A 21,818-nucleotide genomic window follows, 5' to 3' on the forward strand; every position below is an offset into this window, starting at 1 on the left:
TATAAAGTAAATATTTCTTGAGTAAATGATTACAAAATTTAATTCAAGAAAATATTTGACTGCTAGTATAGTAAATATTTTCATGAATCGAGATACCTAATCATGTTAAGAACATATTTTCTTGCTACTAATGTACAAACTTGGTTTAGCCATGTCTTAAGAGCGGATTCTAAACAAATGAAACTGAAAAATTCACAGGCAATAGACAAGAAAAATAAAGTAGATAATTAATTGAAAAAATGATATTTCCATGTTCCTTATTGATGGTTATGATCTAAGACACGGTATAAGATCGGTCTTCCCCCATCTGATAACCAGAAGAGAAATATTCATGACATTTTGTTGATTTATAAACACGCATGTCATAGTTTTTTTTTTAATCTAAAAGTGTTCATGACTATTTTTAATTAAATTTACTTTAATCAATGTTTCCCATAAACGGTTATTTGTAGGCAAGCTTATACCATTATTTTCGTAATTAAATTATTTTTCTTCTGGTGTCAATTTCGATTGGTTAACAGATCCGAGTAGCTAGCTATATTGGCTTATCTGTTCGTATGTAATTAGATATTAACATATAACCAATCGAAATGGGAATCAGAAGAAAGTTAGTTTAATTATGAAAATAATGGTATAGACTTACCTGCAAAAACTGTTCGAGAAAATGGATTAAAATTAATTTAATTAAAAATAGCCATAAGCACTTTAGGACTGAAAAACTAAAATAAAGCGAGGTAAATCTACCAGATTTTGATAAATAATTTACCCGTTAAGCCCGTTCAGCCCGCCCCATGCTTTTAGCCTGCTCGTTAAACACAAGTTTTACTACTATCGACAGTCCTTCGCCTTCGGACTGGCTGAAGCTTTTGGCAGTGGAGCTCGCCAATCTCTCGATCGAATGTAGCTCTAATAAATACCTATTCACAATACTTGAATAATAATAAATAATAAATCAATACCTATTCAAATACCTGTTCAAAATTCAAAATAAATATGGTGGGAGCGCAAATAAATGCATAAGTATATACTAAGGAAATATAATGCATTGTTAATATGCGTTTCCACCATTTACTGCGTTTAATATTTTGTCTTATATGTTCCGCTCAAATTGTATAACAATAGAGATTCATTTTTAACCGACTTCAAACAAAAAAAGTGGAGGTTATCAATTCGACTGAATTTTTTTATATGTGTTACCTCATAACTTTTGCCTGGATGAACCGATTTTGATGATTTTTTTTTTGGTGACAAATTAGTTGGTGTACTTCAGATTCACTAAAAATCACAAAATAAAAGAAACAAAAAGAAAACCGACTTCCAAAGAAAATCTTTTCCAAAACAAATTAATATGCCCTAAAAATTTAAAATGATATAATATAGCTAAAATTATTGTCAGCCAATTAAGTGTCAGCCCAGCTAATGTAGCAAACTGTTCTGTCAGAGTTGTTTGGAGTTGTTCATTATATTATCGTTATTTTTTTACTTTTTAGTGCATATTAATTTGTTTTGGAAAAGTTTTTCTTTTGAAGTCGATTTTCTTTTTGTTAAAAGTTTTTTTTATTTTATATATAGATTATTTGTTTTTAAAGTTTTTGTTTGTGCAATGTTACCATTAAAGTATATTAATTTTGTTTAATTTTTTCTGTTAATTATATTAATTATATTATTATCAAATAAATAAAATTTTAGCGTCGTAATGTATTCTCCAAATAACATATCATGATTGAAGTCAATGTTTATAACATGTCGTGTGGGTTTAAAACAAATAAATTTCCCATTCATGTCTCTTGGCTTTTATTATCTACAGAATGTAACATAAAACCAAATAGTTCATTATTCTTCTTTTATTTCATTCTATTTTGTTAACGTTAAAAACCAAACATTTCTTGACACATATTCTTTATCGTATAAGTTTGAAAACCAAATAATTTTTAATTCTAGTCTCTTTTCTTCAATTGTATACAGAATGTAACGAAAAACAGAATGGTAATATACCATTTTGATTTTTTCACAATTTCGATGACAAAACTGAATAAAATTTGGATTAATTATAAGATGTTTTTCTGTTATACAATTTTTTGTCTCTCAATAACTTTTTTTTCTTGAAATATATCAAGTGTTTGAGTATTTTCGTTAAATACCTTCCTTTACCCAAATTCTTTTTTTTTTTTTTAATTCGTAAACTCAAGTCAATGTTTAAGCAAACTTTTAATGCTATTTCAATTTGCAACCACGAATTTCATTAGTTTAAAATATACCAAGAGCCAAGCCTTCCAAATTTTGATCGTAAGCTAACTTCTTGAGTACATGCGAGTAAAGTAGTCTTCATCCACTCTCATAATCGTCGTGGAACAATTTTTCGTCTTTTTTCAGTTGATCAGAAAGTTACACAAAACAAAATTTTTTGTCCATATTTCAATCAAAATTATTGGGTATCGTTTTTTATCAGTAAAATTTGAACTCACCCCTAGAAATTTCTTGGATATCTTTAATGCTGTTAGTAAACAATAGTATTTTGAAGACACCAGTAGGGATGGGTAACAAAATTCGATTCATCATGTTTTTCACACTTTCGTAAATTGATCTATAAAGTTATTATTCTCGCAAAAAAAATCTATATTATTAAGAATATGCAGAAAGAGATGGGGTTATCCTATAGTGTTTACTGACTATTCTATTATTATGAACTTATGACAGAATTCCAGATTTCGATTAAAATTTAACAGCCTTGGCTCTTGGCATAAAATATTAAGACTTCTTTGTACAAGCGTCACACTTTACATAAAAAGTATAATACAAATAGATTGTTCTGGATATATATTTATTTAATCCTATGAAGTAAAAATAATATACACACAAAAAAGAACATTGAGTTTTATAATTAACTACTTTATTAAATCATATTTTCTTTTAAAAATATACTAAAGAAAATGAAGTTTTCACATCATCATTGTGAAAATATGTAATAATTTACATATTCTCTAATTATAAATATTAGTAAATGTGTCTATCGGTCTATACTATAAGTAGATTGTGAGCTCACAGTGAAGGGAAGCCATGCTTATTTTGATGATTAGTAAATCTAAATTTGTCAATAAAGAAATTTGAAATTTTACTATGACTCGATTATCGAATTTATTGAAATTGAGTTTTTTGATTTTCGTGTTTTTAGACGATCGGTTTTGTCTGATGTATGTTAAAAGAAAAAAGAGTTATTTAAACATTAAGAAAAAAGAGTTATTAACATTAATAACTACCAAAATATGAAGAATTAAAATGTACAAATAGAAAGAAGGAAAATTACACTTGGCGACTTCATACCCTGCAATTGCCATAGAGACTACATATCAAAAGTTGTTTTGCAAGAATAAGATAGAAAAATTGACGTAATTGCTTATATCTTTTATGTTTATTAATCGATTTTAATCTTGATTTCAAACCTTATCATCTATTCTCGCATATTTTCAAATTTTAACGTAAGATACATTGAAATGGACATCAGGACAAAGGCCTATTACAATGTCGAAAGGGTTTATTCTAGAGTTTAATTGTAAAAACAAGCATATTTTTGAATGCTTTATTTTGAAAACTTCCTATCATTTTTTCACGTTTGGCATTGTTAATAACACAGACAAAAAAAAATCGTTGAAAAACACGAAAATAGATTTCCATACATTTGACAGTCGAGCCACAGTTTAAAGTTTAAAATGTAATATCAAACTTAGCTTTATTAATCCTCAAAAAGACAAATAAAAAAAAAAAAACCATGGAAATTTAGCTTCGTTATGGACCCACGGTCTATGTATTAAAGAAAGGAGTATTTTGTATTCTTTTTTTCATATCCTCAAGTATAATTTCATTATAATTTATTTTCATAAGTACTATATGAATTAATAACGGGCTAATTATTTTTATAATAAATTATGAAATTAATTATTCTATAACAAAATTTACCAACTTTCAAAGTTTTCATCAGTTTTCAAAGTAAAATAAGGGTTTACAAATAGAAACATTTTAAAGCGTTTTTTTTAAATTTTTAATTAACGAGTTTTTTTGCGATTTAGTTGCCTTGGCGATTTAAAAATCACCGCTTCTGATGCAAAAAACAACAAGTTGTAGAAGAATACAATTGAACATTAAGGATTGTTGTAAATTACTTAATAATGTTGTAAGTTTCTTAATAGCCATTCAAGTACTCAACGCTTGCTGAAACTCGTTTAGAGCCTGTTATTGTCGTTGTTTTTTAAGCCACCGGTTGTCGCATAACAAAGTAATTTTCCCAATATTAGGTGATAGTATTTGTTTTTAAACTTGATATTGTCTATTTAAGGGGAATGGGGAGATAAAATCGGTGCTCAGAACAGGGTGCAAAGAATTTTAATAAATATTATATTTTTGTTTACTTTCATTTTGATAAAAGGTTGATGTAGGCTTAAAAACAAAAGAATTATAAAAAACATTTATTTAACTGTTCTCAATTTGTAAACAAATTATCGAAAAGAAACAATAATCAGGCTCAGTTTTTGTATCATTCATTTATGAGCTATATTCAAGCAGCTTCTTGAAAGAAAATTACAAAAATTACATTAATATTTCAATAACTTTTGTTAAATTGAAATGAATACATCCATTTGTAGCTAATATCTAATAAGAAACATTTTTTTTTTTTTTTTTAAATAAATCTCACCATCTTTTAACATTGGTGTTGCTAGGATACAAAGGTACGTTTCGTTGAAATACAATTATCGTATAATTAAAGACAGGAATTTATGGTTAAATAAATAAATCTTTCCTGCGTTTGAATAGATGATTTTCGACCTATGTAACATTTTGAATGTCAATGTCTTCGTATGCTAATTAACATTGTTTTACGTATTTTACGTAACAGAAAGATATTACCATTTATTAAAAAGTTTTGATAATGAGAGATTCACTGCATCGGTTTTAAATGGTTTTAACTATTTACAACACAGTTTTAAACAATTTTGCACATAAATTTTACGATAGGTATTTATTTATCTAAAAGGCAAGATTAATGTTTTAGTACCTATCAAAGTTTTTATCTTATCTTGTTAAAAAACAAATTTATTAATGAATGTTGAAAGAATTGACTTACCGTCTGATAGATGTAAAATATTGTTCTAAAAAATCTTTTGCGTGATGCAATACTTCGTCTTTTGGTCGTGATTCGCCAGCAGGACGACCACTCATTGCCATTAAGCTTCCTAAACATGCCTGAGCAGTACATAATGTGGGCTGAAACAAAAAATAAAATTAATGAATATATATTTTGTGCAAAATAAAAAATTAAAACATATGCTAAAAGATAAAATTTACAAAATATATAATTTTTTTTTTGTCAAAAAATAAACTTTTTCATAAGTTAAAGTTATCGAAAACTATTATTAAAACATAAAAGAATTCGTATGACTATGACATTTAAGAATTATTTTCTTGAAAAAATAAATAAAAAGTTTAAAAATAGAAAGAATCTACAACTTTAAATATTTTTCCATATTTAAATTCACTTGATGAATTTTTTGTATGGAAATTTATTTTAGTTTTTTTTATACAATAAAAATGCAATACTTAAAAAAGTTACTCCAGAAAAAAATTACTAGTTGTAAGATATACATTACAGAAGTCGATAGACATATTTTATATTATTGTTTTATTGAAATTTAATTTTTATTTTAGATCTAGAACTGTAAAATAATTGAATTCTGTATTCAATTTGAACTGCTCTAAATTTGATCGAAGCAAAACTTGCATGGAATAATTTGTAATCTAAGTTCTAATGTAATATTTCTTTTATAATAATAATATATCTTTTTTTCTTGAGATGAATGAATTTCCAGCTTTTGTCTTGAAATACAAATTTCGATTGATCTTTTAGGTAGTGTAAAAACTACAAAATTGGCCGGGAAGATTTACTACGAAAAGGCAAAAGGTTGCTTTCCGCTTGCTTTTATCACTAAGATAGATGTCTTTATACCTAATACCTATTCGTTGTGTGCGTAGTCATGGTAGGTTAAAGGAGGCTGTTATTACTAATTTGCAGTTCTTTACATGTTAATGTTATAGAAATGTCTAATTAAAATTATTGAAAAACAGTAATTAATTAAACTTAATGCATTACAAATTGTGAAAATAAGAAATCAAAATGCACAAATATTATTTTTTAAATGTAAATTATCATAATTATTTATTTTTTGTGAGACAATAATATTAAATTTTCAATGTAAGTCTTAAATGCAATCCATACAATTATATATGCATCCATACAATTCTATAATTATAGTAGTGTATCGTTACCATGGAAACGAAACTCATTAACTATTCACACGGAGCGAATATTGAATCTTCAAATTTGGAAGAAACTAAAGAATAAATAACAAAACTTTTTCACCCTACTGTAGGGAGACAAACACCTTTATTACTGAAAGAGCTTTTGCAAGTTAAGATTGATCCAATTTCAGTTTCCTATGTTTGCAACTCTGTAAATTAGAATGGGATGAATACTTACGCTTGCTTTTAAGGCCAATTCTTCACTGTGCGATAGTTAGAGATAGAGTAAGGCGTTCAGCCAAGAATACTCCGTTGAATTTATTTCGTACAATTTTGTAAAGATTCGCGTCTATGCCAATAAACATAATAAATGTAAGTTTTAACCCCTGGTTCTGGTACACTCTTCCCCATTACTTTATTGTTTATTCGGGTAGTTTACCTAACCATACCAATAATAAGTAGTAGGTAGCATCAAATAATATTTGATAATGATAAAGAACTATGGTGAAGACATAGTTTAGCTTACTATACTTTTTCATAAGTTATTGTTAGTGACTGTTGAACGTGACTTTAAAATCAATTACTTGTTGTGGTACAACGTACAAAGATGTCCTTATTCTCCGTATATTATAAATGTGGTAGTTTGTATCTTTGGATGTTTAGATGTTTGGATGTTTGTTATTCAATCACGCACAAGTAATTGAACGGAAATAGATTCTATTTGGCACACAGATAGCCTATGAAATGAATTAACACATATGCAATTTTTGAAGTGAAACTTCTATAGGCGCATATGTTATATATGTATAATAATAAAATTTGGTAGGGTAAAATCTTATGAGTTTGCGTCATCAATGCTATCGTCATCGACATGTTTTAACAGAGATACAGTAGCCTAGAGACAGAGCAGTGAGCTCCGATATCAAAGGCCTACGTTCGAGCCTGGCTCAAGAATCTAAATATTTTATGTTTGTTCCTCTTTAAAGTCATTTCATTTAATTTATTAAATAATTAAATCAAATCTACCTTGGTACGAAAACAAAAAATTAAATTTATTATTTAATTTTACAATTAGTTTTGTGGAATTTTGAAAATACAGTTTTAAGTTTTCACATATCAGTCCTTATGACTGCCTCCGATTTTTTTAAATCAAAATGAATATTAGGTTTCTATGGGATTCTGAAAAAACGTACTACAGATCGTATCCTCGTGAAGAAATTATGAACAAAAAGGGAGCAAAGTGAGGGAAAGGGAAGGAAAAGCTATAATACGGTAGTATTTGTTTTTTAATTTGACTTACACCAGCGAGGCAGATCGATCATTGCTAGTTAACTATATAAAGGACTATCAGTACCTAACCATAATAAATAATTGTATATTATAAATCGTCAAAGAATGTTCACGATTTCATTTGATGAGGTGGAAAATATTTCTATTTTATATAGTTACCACTCTAAGATACGTTCGAGTATAACTATACCTATGTATCAATGCCCGCTAGAAAGAAAATCATGACGACAATTCCCACCATATAAAGTGCTATGAACATTATTAAACGCTCATTGCACTTTACAATTGTTATTTAATTGGTAAAACAAACATCTTTCGTACGATTTAATATTATATAGAGCGTTCCAGAATTTTTAGTCACTTTTTAAGCCGTATTTTATACATTTGTACGTACTACGTAAAAAGTTTTAGCTCTAGCACAATTCAAGAATGTACCAAAATTACAGGTTTAAAATTAAAAGTTCTTAATTTTTATTTATTCATATTCTATACAGTATAGGGCTTTGGAATAGCATATCTCGTAAAATTTATAGCCTATCGGATAAGATTCCTAGGCCTTGCTTGCATAAGCACTTTTTTCGTCTAATTTTTTCTGTTTTGACTATTTTGCATAAATGTGGCGTCATTTCCTTGATACAGCTTTAAATATCCTCCCTCAAGGTGTGGGTGGTTGCGAGGCTGTTGACAAAGGATTCAGATTTTACCTGGAGTAAAATATTCTATTATAAACCACGTTATTTTTTACGGGAAAAATTGCTTATTTTTAAAATCCTGAATTAAAAATTCAAAACTTGCGTTAATTTTAGGATACTCATTATTATTATCGAGAAAGGTGGATTATTAAGGATATAAATTTAATAATATAATATTTTTTGCCGCTGAGTAATTCTTGCTGCAGTTTTCGTGCTCCGATTTCTTAGCTTACATTGAATGTCGATAAACTTGAAAAGGCCATACAGCTCTTCACAAAGTCTAACGATAAAAACAGTTATCGGGAGCTATCACCAATTAATAGATCCAGAGACAAAAGTTTTTATGAACTATTTTGTTTATTTTTTAAAACTCTGTATGTAAACAAATCCGAGTATAGCTTTTGGAGTTATAATATCAAAACATTACAAAAGTCTCTCATGAAAATGGATCCGAAAACATTCTCTTTCGAAGTTACAGCTATTACAAATTTTTATCACTATTCTGTACTTGTGCAAGAATCTGTTAGCTATTTAAAAAAATGTTTCGAGCTTCATCTAAAACAGTGAATAGTTTTGAAATAGAAATGTATTGAGGGAATTCTAACAATTATGACCTACCAGTCCATCAGTTTTCCACGCATACTTTGCTAAAAAAAAATTGACGTCACATAAATGTTAAATTGACATTACCTAGATAATTTGTCAAGAGTATTTTTTTTATTATTTTTTTTATTATTATTTTTATTAATTATTAATTATTATTATAGAATAATTAATGTTTTTGCCATGCCAACTAGTCTGTTCCTGTCATCGATTACAATTTGATAATATTATTTGTTTGATAAATAATAAATTAAAATTATATTGTGTTTAAAAGTAGTATATGTACCTACGTCATAATCAAAGGATGACAGTGATAATCAACCGTTTCAAAATGAATTTTATATTTCCATAAATAGCCTTTAAAATACATCTTTGATATTTTGATAAAGAGTTTCTTCTTTCATTTTATATTTATTTCGTTGCGTGCGTAGTTATGGTAGGAACAATAAAATCGATGCCAGCGCTTCCAGTGAAAAATTTTGGCGGTAAAGGAGGCTGTTATGACTAATTTACAATTCTTTACATATTAATGTTATAGAAAATGTCAAATTAAAATTATTGATAAATACTAATATTAATTGTGAAAATAAGAAATCAAATGGCACAAATATTATTTTTCAATATAAGTTTTGCAATTTTTTAAGTGCTGAAAAACACTTCTAGCACATTTTTCTAAACACCATTCCGAATCCAACAAGCTATCACACGTATTTTTACAGCCATTAATTCTATATTTCACCAATTTGAACTTGTTAACTAGACTATTATATATAACGTTTTATAGTCGGAAAACTCAAAAAACTTGCATACATTTAGTACATGAGAAGATTTTAAATAATTTCCTCAAAAAAATCTTTTCCTTTAAAAACCACAGGTAAATAAAACTTATTTTGTTGAGAAATAAGACAATTACTAAACCATAATGATTTGAACTTTCATAAACGTTATTTAGTACAATCACTTTAAACTAATATCACACAAAGTCAATCATACAAGGATTAGTTAACTAATTGTGTAGGTAGATATATAATTGATAATATGATCAATTAAAGCTCATTATAGTTTGTAGATAATTCAAATAATAGTTTACGATTTGACAACACAGAATATAAATTTGATATCAACACAATAATAAATTGGTTCAAATCACAAAGTAAAAGGGTTTATATATATTTTAGATTTAATAAAGTCTGTACCACATTTTACATAAATCAATGATTTAATAAGTCTTAATGTATTATTTATACATTTTTTGGAGGCATTAGGAACTATACCGTAGTAGTTTTTTGATTTTAATATTGTTACCTGAAAGGATGAGTAAAAATGGTATCCAAATCCTAGTTTTTTATAGACTTTTTATATAGTTCTTTATTTTTATTTTTTTACAGTTTTCAAAAAACTATTCAACTAAAGAAAATCTAATATATTTTATCTTTATCAAACAGCGTTTTTTTGACTAGGATAGAAGATATGTGACATTATTACTTGACTGAAATCTGTCCGAAACAAAATAGAATCATTTTGAAAGTGAAAAACCTATTGCTGGGTGATTTGTGATGAATGTCGTCATAACCACTTGTTGCTAAACATACGCCTACTTTATTTACTAACGAAAATTTGAGAGAGTGGAATTTTGACTGTGACGCGACTGGAGTATACCAAATTTTATTTTTATCGAATGTTGTATGTGTATCAGGCAGTTTTTTCCACTTGTTAAGAGAATGTTGTTCATTTTGTCATAGTACCTAAGTTCATAGGATAACACAAGAGTAATTATCGAATATCTTTCAAAACAAAACATTCTAAACAAATCCCGATTTATGCTTAGAGTTTATGATTTACCTACTGTCTATACGGGTAGAGAGCGATGGTTTAAAGTTTGTTCCCTCAAACATTTATCAACTTTTATGATAAGTTAAAATCAAGATTCTTGCGTCTTAGGTAAATCAAGACTAAAAGTGGAAAATCTAGCCCAAAACCTTCGAATTTTGGTCTTTATGTTGCCTTTCAGAATTGGTATAAAAATCAACAACGCCACGCGCAAAAATTTATTTCAAGAAGGCTAGATTATAAATATTTCATTAATTTTGAAATTTCGTAGGTATGACGTACGTCTGACATCTGACCGAGCGATTGAATTTACAGCGTTTGCTAGTGCGCATTTTAAAAAGGGTGCAAAAATTGCTGATTTTTAAAGTTAATTTCAGACAAATTGTAAAAAATCTTTTATAGTTTTGGAGAAAATAAACACTTTTCAATGCTAATTTATATTCTCCTTACCCTCCGTATTCTACGCTAAAATACATTTTAAATGTGCTATAGTGTAGCCAATAAACTAGAGGGAGTTCAAACCCTCATTGTTATCAACATGAACATCATCAAATAGTGGAAATAAAACCACGTAAACCACAAATCCATATAATTACAAACAACACATATACCTCCATACTAGAGAGACATTAATTACCATTATTTTCTCATTACAACAATTATTATTAGTGTTTGTATGGTACCAATGGATGCAGCAACAGATTGTATGTAACTACATATGTATTGTTATGTTATTCCTATCATATTGTTGTCTACCTTTCAATACATACATACAGCTTAGTAATTTTAGACACAATGAAAACTACATTCTCTTATAAAGCTTAGATTTTTTCCTCCATTTTCTAGTTCCGTTTTGTATTATTAACCCAATACAGACAGGAAGTTATTGTAATGGGTCTGATTTTCGAAATAAAAATTTTCAACATATCTCTTTACGTTTCATGGTTAGGACAAGGAATTAACACTCATTTGGAGAAGTATGTGTGTGTGTGTTTGTGTATGTACGTACGATGATAATTTTTTCACCATCAATATCTCGCGAACAAAAAGTGATATCGACTTCGTTGAGGTGCCGATCCAAACGTATTAATAATGGCAATGTAATCCGAAACCACGGGTGTAGTATTATGAACACCAAATAGCCATCATCAGTATGAACTCGCAAATCGCAATTAATCTTACAGATAGCAAATGTTACTTGTTGCTAATATTGCGACGGTCGGTACAGAATTTATACTTTTCAAGTATCTAACTTATCGTCGGCCAATCAGATTCGATCAGGCGATTAGTGTTTTAACAATGAGAGTGGATCAAGTGATCTTTTAAGACAAATGGGGGCAAAAATCGGAAGTTAATTCGAAAATCCTTTAGTTCCCATTCAGAATTTTTGATAATGCTTATACATTCCCGTACTTAAGGTAGTATGAGCGCCAATTTAAGTTGTCAATGAATTTTTTTTTAAATCTACCAAAGGGAGATAAAAACACGAAACTCGAAAACCCAAATTGACAATGGCTCTCAGTGTAATGGGGCAAATGGGATTAGTTTGCGATGGTGTATGAAAGGGTAAGAAATGGAGGAATATTGTGGAAAATGTAAAACGATCCAGCGAATTAGCCAAATAACGGCTAGTTACAATTTATATTTATTAGATACAATTTATTTTTATATTATTTATTGATGTAATTCATGTTGTAGGTTATTAGTTTTATTTATTTTAACACAAAAGTTATTAATTATTATAAACTGTATATTTACTAACAAATATTTATTTTGTTGATTTAAACGCTGAAATAAGCCATAAATTATTTTGTGAAAAAATGCGGAATATAATAAATAATACAATTATGCATAATAAATTTTATTCTAGAGTGCATTTTATTTATCAAATTTTATATAATAATTTTAACAAAATGAAAGAGAATGTTAACTAAAAACTCGTGAGTAGCAGAGCTCTATCGCTTAGGCCTTTTTCCTCCTTTTTGATGATTCTTTATTAAAAAGCGTTGAAAACTTCTAATAATCGATTATTAGATGGGAAATTTTTTCATTTTATTGAAAATATTTGCAGAAGCGGAACATAGGGAGAAGATTGTAAATTCAATGCACTTATTAATTTTGAACTCTTCCACTCATTTGGTGATACTGTAGAGGGGCGTAAAGCCTTAAAAACCGCGAAAGTTAATGGTATTTTGACATTAAAAAAGACGGGATTCTTAACGCTTATGGAATTAACTCTATTTTTTAAGGCGATGTTTTCCCCGAAAATCTTTTTTTTTTTCATTCTGCCTAGTAAGCAACCCAAAATACTCGATTTCAGCTCATTTTGATAAGTTGGAGCCCAATAATAGCGTGGGAAATTATATGCTATTTTGGCCCATCTATAGTGATCTTCTTGTTTAACCTTTGATACAGTACCTACATACGTTCATATATTCAGAAAATTTGCAACATTGTATTTTTGGCTCGGCTGCTACTCATCAAAGTGGATGAGTAGCAGCTATTTCTGGATGAATTAATTTAACAAAGTCAACTTAGTAAATACAATTTTAATATTTTTCTAGTCATAGCCATGGTTACTTTAAGAATTTAAAAAATGATAAGAATTTTGAGAATGATGTTTTGGACATTTTGGATAAATAATAGTACAATGTGATAATGTTTACAAAATTGTAAACATTGAATAAAAAATATAATTTAGTGATGGTGAATTTATTGTTGAGCCAAGTTTGAATTAAAAATTCTATAATCAAAATGGTTATGAGCTTGCAGTTACAGGCTGATCAAAGCCTTTTAGAGTTTGAAACTTATGAGGATTATATTGACTCACTAGTGGCTAATCAAGATTTGTGTTTAACTCGAAGTACATTAGTTTCCAGATATATAGCAGAACTTGGATATAGGTAAAATATGTTTTGAGAAGGCTTTTAAAACTTGCTATTAATCAGAAATTCCCCGGTAGACTTCAAAACAAAATATTTAATATTTTTTATTTGGTTTTCAAGGAATTTAGAAAATCGAGCAAACGATTTATGCACCGTGACTTGACTTAAGTCCATAATTGTATCTCCAAACTATTTTGTGGGCTTATTTCGGCAGCTGACTTGAGCTATGTTATTCTGGCTCGAGTGATTTTAATCATTGTCCGTGTTTAAGAGTTTATTTGGGTTACGGGTTTTTTTATGGATCAAATTTTAGATAACAGTTACACATTAACATTTAATCACCCCTAAAATTTTCATGTTCATATGAGCACTAATAGTTTTATCATATGAAATAACAAACTGTTGCATTGATCGGTGTTTTGAAACAAACATCATATTTAGAAAGGTTTTACTGAGAACAACAAAATTACCATGCTTCACTTTTGCATAAATTAATGTAGTTTTCACTTAGGTAATGCTTGAATAGAGAAAAGAGAGATTTTTTCCCCTTTTTTTTTAAAGGTAAACTGGATTGGTTAAATTCATTGTTACAGTGAGATTTGAGCCAAAAAAATATGCATCTTCTCAAAACTAAAAGCCAATTTCTAGTTCTTAACAAGCAAACTTACAAAATTTAAGAAACCCCAAAAATTTTTCGGGTACGGAACCCTAAACTCGCGCTTGAAACGTATCTAAAAACACTCTCCATTAAATTACTTTTTCCTTAAAATTTTTCCAATCTGAACCGATTTTGAGGATCATCGCTTATTTTTTAGTTGTTCCTAAACTCGCACTTGAAACATATCTGATAAATCCAAATCGGTTCATTCCACAGACAGACACATATAGCGATCAAACTTATAATATCTATTTTTGGTTCGGGGGTTAAGAAAGACTTTTACTACAAAATATTTTAAAAATTTTTATAGTATAAAATAAGTTATCGTATTATTAGAACAATACGAAAATATTCATTTATTATACAAGATTTAATAATTATGCAGTTAAAATATTTCATAAAATTTTTACATTCGCAATTTTATTAAAATTAATGCCGAATTAAAAAAGAAATAAAAAACTTAATACATAAACTGAGAGTACACAAACTCTGTATCAATGAGTTGAATACTATGCGACGATTGACGAAAATTTAGTAGTATATCTAAAGTTTATTAACTCAAAATATATCCCAACATTTTCTACACACGTAAAAAACTTTTTATCTGATTTTTTTTTAAATAAATTTTATATGCATATCAATTTATACAAAAAATGTTCATATTGTGTGTGTGTAGGAGTTCTGGAGAAACTTTAAATAGAGAGAGTTTTTATCGACGACGTAATGCTGTACATGAAGTAATATATCCAACACGAAAGCCATACATATTATCTAGTGAAGGTATACGACCAACAGATAATCTACAAAAGGAATTAGCCCTAAGGGAACGTTCAAATCGTATTGGAATTATTCTGGTAAATATATGTTACGTCTTTAATTTTATGTGTGTGTAATCTGGGTACTATACCTATTATCTCACTTAAGAATTAGTAATTTTTGGTATACCTTCCTAGAATGTCTTTATTAATAGCCTCCTCTACACTCTCGTGAAGGTGGTTTCCTATCTTTGCTTCGCTTAGTCTAATTTCGTTAAAAAGGTGATTTTTTGAGAAAAATGCGAGGCGTCCAGCAAAGATACCTACCGTACCAACCGTAGTTGCCACTTAGTTATCAGCCATAGCAACGAATGAGATACTTGAGAAGTAAGATGAGAGTATGATAGTGAGACACTTTGGCTTTCCGAATATACTTCACGAGAAAATGAGTGAGGCAATAATCCTTGTACTCAGCTGATACTGAGTCTGTATTAAGAATCAAACTAACTTAAAGCCCCAAAATACCGAAATTTCCCAATTTTAGAAATCTTATTGTCTTAAGTCAGTGAATTTATTATGGCTTGAAAGCCCGATTCTGTTCATGAATAATTCTGAGAGTTTTAAGATTGCATATTAAATGCAGAATGAGTTTCCAAAATTTATATACAAAACGAATGAATTTACTTGTTATTGTACAAAATTTCATTTTACAAATGTGGCAAATTTGTCATAAATTTTTCTATTTACTTATTTATTGTACTAGTGCATTTATATTCCTTTACTTTATTCTAACCATGGTCCCTCTTAAATCAGTCGATGTGAAATGCAAATTTAAATAAATAAATTGCCATTCTAAATAATCAATTATAAAAAAATTATAATAAGCGAGTGAATTTTAACCTCTGTCGTGGGTCCCATGATCACTAATTATTTTTGTTTTTGAATATTTTTACAAAACAGTTCTCTTTGTCCGAATAAAATCCATAGATTTAACATTTCAGGTATCGAATACCCAGATTACACACACCACCGTTTATTATACTCCTTTATGTAAGAATTTTTATTTTATCTACCATCAACGAATAAGATTTGTCTGATGTATTTATTTGTTTTTGTGTTCTTTGAATTCTGTGCTATAGGTTTTAAGTGTTATTGGTCTGAATGTTCACCACGCAATTTATGAATTTTGTCATTTTATTTTTATTTTTTCTTGGAAAATTGTATTTCACATCGATAGTGTGAAAACTTGTCACTTTATGTTACAATATTGTTCTTTTAGTGACATTTTAATATTTCATTTGATGGAAGGTATGAAGAAGATATATATTTTTTTTCGGAATACCTTACGTGTTTCGTTTTGAATATTTTTAAATTATTTGTCAATAATCTCCTACCACTAGGAATTTTTTGTATGTCGTGTATTTCATGGCATTTACTTAAAAAAATAAAACGAAGTAGATTGATTGTAGTTTTCTAAAACTAATTGAATCATGTTTCTTTTTATTTAAAAAAATGTCTAACTTGTCTGAACACGTTCGAATCTTCTTTCATCGAATTGAGCAAAAAAAAAAAAAGCAAGTCATAAGATCGTCAAAATCATGCTTACGTCAATCATGAATGGCCCCTAACAACAGACTGGAGGCAGCTATTTATTTTATATTGTGCTCCATACATAATCTTCTTGATTATTCACTCCGTGACTACGCACAGATCCATATACTTGATATTAAAAAATAAATAAATCCAGACTAATTAATTTATTTATTTATTATATTCATTCCAAATAAATTATACATTTTATAAATCAATAAAAATACCACTATCCACACATAGTTCATTATAAATAAAAGTAGGGGATAGCGGGTACAAAAGTAACTGCGGGTCGTTAAAAAATGCTCTGTAGGTTTAGCTAGCAGTCGAAAAACCAGTTCACTGCCGTCAAATGATAGCTGATTCCGTCCTCTTCATTTGCAATCCGTCGCCGCGCGCGCACGGCGCTGTCAGGTTTTGTGAGAGTACAATACGTGATTTTACAAGTCAAAAGTAGGATTTTTAAAGTTTTCTTATCAAATATTTACGTCGTACTGATAGCCTGGTATTAATCTGGGTGTTTGCATATTATTTCTTGATTACATGGATTGTACAATGTTTTAATTCGTTTTTTGCCTACCACCGTCCGTTTTAAGGTTATCTTTATTGTTTTACCAAAAATGTGGTAGAGTACAAAAGTAACATAGCTCTGTGAGTACAGAAGTAGCATGTTACTTACACAAGTGGGTACACAAATACACAAGTGAAATGTTACTTAAGCGATATTGAATATTCTGATTTGAATATATGATTATGATATATAATAATGGATCTCATTACTTAAAGTAATAGAATATATTGATTTGTTTTCATAAAATATATAATTTTTGAATGCAAATGTTTATTGTTCATGTTCATATAAACTTTTCTAATAAGTCATTTGTGGATTTATTATATCGTAGCATATTTATTTCAAACCCCTTTGTCCTGTTACTATCGTGTTACATTCAATCCGCTAACGTGGTCGAAAGGAACAACTTACGAATTTTTACGAAGTCTATGTGATTTATAAAAAATATACAATTATAAAGAAAATGAAGACACTAATGTAAAGAGCATGCACGGAATTTATCTATGGATATAATAATTTCATTAAAATACTAACACTTAACCAGCAAGCAAGTCTCCCCTAACTATGCGTAAAAAGTTTATCAGTGATAAATTTAATTTTATGTCTTGGCTACATTTAAATTCTATTAATAAAGCAATCAGAACAAGTATTTTTCAAAAAAAATAAAAGCTTACATCAATATATATGGTATTTTCTACGCAATTCGGGCAAGATTGCCAATAAATTTTATTTGTAAAGTCATTTTTTAACATTTGACACCATAAACACCAAAATTTATTGACTAAACTGAACATAATATTGTAAAAGGAACAAAATTACATCAAAAGTAATTTTACATTTTCTCATTCAATTGAGTACAAAAGTATATAATAATATATTGTTAGTACCTACTTTTAAAATCTGAAATAATGCAAAACAAAAGGGGTTGCCATGTGCCATCATGTTTTACGATTCTACTATTCACAGTGTGATCCAGCAGAAAAGAAATGAATTCTCTGAAAATTCACTGTAAGAATGGAGTTAAACCATATCAGTTTTTTTTTCTTCATATTTATAGGTCTTGACGAAAAGTTTGATAGCCATCTAACTTCCGTACATTTCTCGGACTTATTTGCAACAATTTAAAAACAGTTTTTGGGCGTTGGCCTAGATAGAATTAAACACAAAACAAGGATGATTTTGAAAAAGTTATCTTTTTTAATTTATGTGCCCGGGTTTTAATATAACTCCCTCCATCCCCAATAACAATAGAGAATATTCATGAAATTTAAATTTGGTTCAAATATTTTTTTTCCATAACTTTATTGGCTGGAAAATTCAACTAAACCATTATTTTAGTAATAAATTACTTTTTAATTACTTAAAATTAATTAATAATATTACAAATTCAGTGAAAAAATTCAAAATTTCTAAAACGGGAAATTCAAATCAACGGACGTGACATCACAGTACTGGCTTGTCAAATTTATTGACATACTGTATGGAATGATATTACATTAATTGAACTTACATTTGGTATGATATTACATTAATTTATATCATTCTACGGCTTTTTATGAGAAAACTTAATGATAACGAGTGTAAATTCTATGTTGCAAATTCAATTTTTTTTTAAGTGTAAATTATACATTGAACTGTCACCAATTGACAGATCACGTACTTATATGTCATCAACAGAAAGCGCCAAAAAACTCCGTTTAAATATCTCAAAATTATTATGTATTTTAAATATTTTTTTATACTTAACTAGAGCATTTTAAGCAGTATTTACATTTTTTATTTTTTATAACGGTGTAAACAATGAATTAAAAATATTTAAAAAAAATACATGAATATTCCCTATTGATTAATATTTGCTTTTATTATGATTTTAATAGGAAGATTCTCTGGAAAAGTTTAGTTAATTTACGATACTATGCATGTTTCTTTTTGTTCTTTTCATATCACTCATTCACTCTGTATACAAATTATTTATGATAATTAGTAAGAAAGTTGTTTAAGCAAGCCCTTGTATTTCACCAAAAAGTTTAAAACAATAAACTTGAAAGTATACCTACATATTTAACTAAGGGTCACTTTATTATATGAAAAGACAATAATTTTCCTTTGCAAATTAATTTAACACCGATGTGCATAAAGTTAGATTCACATTTTTCGTTTCCGATCCATAGTTTCTGTTGAATGATCGAGTTTCTGGTGAATAAAAAATATTAATCATTTTTTTTATTTTATTTCAATTATTTATCACAAATAATTTCTATCTTAACCAAGAAAATTTTTTTAAAAGCTACGTACGTCATTGTATCACTAAATATAAGTTAATTAAAATGAATAAAATATATAAATAATTCACAGATTACAAACGTGACTTAGGCACAGTGTGCTGTGTTCATGACGTAAAAATACAAAATGCTATACAAATATAAACTTTCATGTGGATGTTAATTGATGTTCACCTATATAGCAGAGTTACTGCTACTCAAAATATTTGATTTTAGGTGATTTATATTTAATTAAGGAAGGTCCCTCGGCAATAATAGAAAAAATAAATAAGTAGATAAGGATCCGAATTTTTAGTATGTTATACTTAGTTCACGAAATATATTATTGTATAAAACAAAAATTTGGGTATCTTACCGTTCAATTAAGAGAGTTTTTATTAATTAAAAATACACTAAATAACATACCATCCTCATAACAGGTTATGTTATTAAGTGTATTTTTAATTAATAAAAACTCTCTTAATTGAACGGTAAGATACCCAAATTTTTGTTTTATACAATAATATATTTCGTTAACTATAACATACTAAAAATTCGGATCATTATCTACTAATTTATTTTTTTCTATTACTGGCGAGTCACCCTCCTTAATGCATATTATTTTAAAAATTCGTTCTTGTCGACTTTTGCTTAGGTATTATGTTCGATAATACATTGAAATAAAATTAAAGAACAGATACAAATTTTTCTGGTATAAAATTCACCAACGGTATATAACGGTTTACCGTAACTCCACAAGCTGAATAATTAATTGTTAATTTCAACGGAATGGACAAATCTCTTAAAAAAATTTTAAATTTTGTAAAAACATCTGTTTACTTTTGTATAAAATTCTTAATTAAAATTACTATGTCACAGGATGTTTTACGAAAATTTTTTCTTCGAACGTTTTCGAAGTTTTTTAAAACTGTATGTAACTTTCAAATTATTATGAAAAAATAAAAAATAAAATAGTTTGATATAAAACTTATATGCGATCTTTCCATTTTTGTCAAAAACATAATATTTTGTTCAACAGCTCAATTACGTTGAACAGAGACAACATTAAATTCAGTATAGCTTTGGTACAATATTTATCAAACGTTTATTGACGAATTTGATAAAAACTTATAGTGAGAATGTAAAAAGAGCTGAAAAGCAAGCAACAATTTTTTAAAATTTGAAGTATGCTTGAAACAATTTTCATCTACAAAATCTATACTAATATTACAAAGAGATAACGTTTTATTGCTTGTTTGTTTGTATGCAGAGGATAATCCCCACATATAATAAATAGTAACACGGGGACATTTTAAAGAATTTTAAGAGAAGCCGTCATTTTTGCCGTTTAACCTTCAATTATGCTAAAAAAATTGATTTTTGAAAATAATTCGGAGGATCTTTCACTTTATCGGGTGATATTTTCGTTAATTTGTTTCGCTTTTATTAACCAGTAAAATTTACGAATTTTAAGAAACCTCCGAAAAGTTTTTCGGTTACGGAACCCTAAACTCGCATTTAAACCTTATTTAAGAACACTCTCCATTAATTAACCTTTTTCCTTAGAGCCTTCTCCAAACTGAATCAATTTTGAAGATCATCGCTTATTCTAATGTTATTTCGGGTACGGAACCCAAACCTCGTATTTTAAACATAGCTAAGAACACTCTCCATTAAATTACCTTTCAAACGAATAAATAATCAATATAGGTTCATCATCCGCCTAGGTTCGTACGTTGCCACAGACAGACACACACGTTCGCACATAGCTACCAAGCTTATAACACCCCTTTTTTGGTTCGGGGGTAAAAAATAGTTTCGTTTGCACTAAACGCTCTTACTTTCCTAATATCTGGTACATATTTCTTTTAATACTTTACCTATGAATATGCTGGTATCTAAAATTGAACATTATTTAAGCCTTATTTCATACGAGGAGTGCAGTTTCATTATCATGGGACAGAATGAAAACTTAACAAAATTTTGATCTAAAAGCAGATTTTGATATGAGAAAAGTATATTCCTTAGTCAAAGCAGAAATCAATTTTATGCGATATAAATAATATCGAATGTCTCCGAGGGGGCTTAAAACAACTGTAAGTGAGATTATTTAATATATTAACGAATGGACCAGTGAAATAGATGGGTAACAGCTAGTCTTTAATATAGTAATGATCAGAATTTCAAAGTATCTAAATGACAAATGCATACATACTACATCTGTTATAACTGACAAATGTGCATGATTAAAAAAATATAAATACTTTAAATTAAAAAAATATCCGTTGAATAATTGTTATTGACGTTATCGATTGATGTGCATGTTTATATTCTATAAAGTAGTAGGACGTACTTGTTAATAATTTGTGCTGGTTTAAAGATATTCTGATTCGAA

The 21,818-nt window shown here is 28.2% G+C and overlaps 1 protein-coding gene across 1 annotated transcript in view; it reads right to left on the reverse strand.

Moving 5' to 3' along the window:
• Window positions 1-21,818, reverse strand: part of LOC123296845 (nitric oxide synthase, salivary gland) — a 240,472-nt gene that overhangs the window by 127,819 nt on the left and 90,835 nt on the right. Inside the window, exon 2 of the mRNA XM_044878519.1 lies at window positions 5,117-5,256. Within this exon, the coding sequence (XP_044734454.1) occupies window positions 5,117-5,256 (140 nt within the window). The remainder of the gene's footprint in view (window positions 1-5,116; window positions 5,257-21,818) is intronic.

This window comes from Chrysoperla carnea, chromosome 3 (assembly GCF_905475395.1).
Source record: "Chrysoperla carnea chromosome 3, inChrCarn1.1, whole genome shotgun sequence".
Lineage (NCBI taxonomy): Eukaryota > Metazoa > Arthropoda > Insecta > Neuroptera > Chrysopidae > Chrysoperla > Chrysoperla carnea.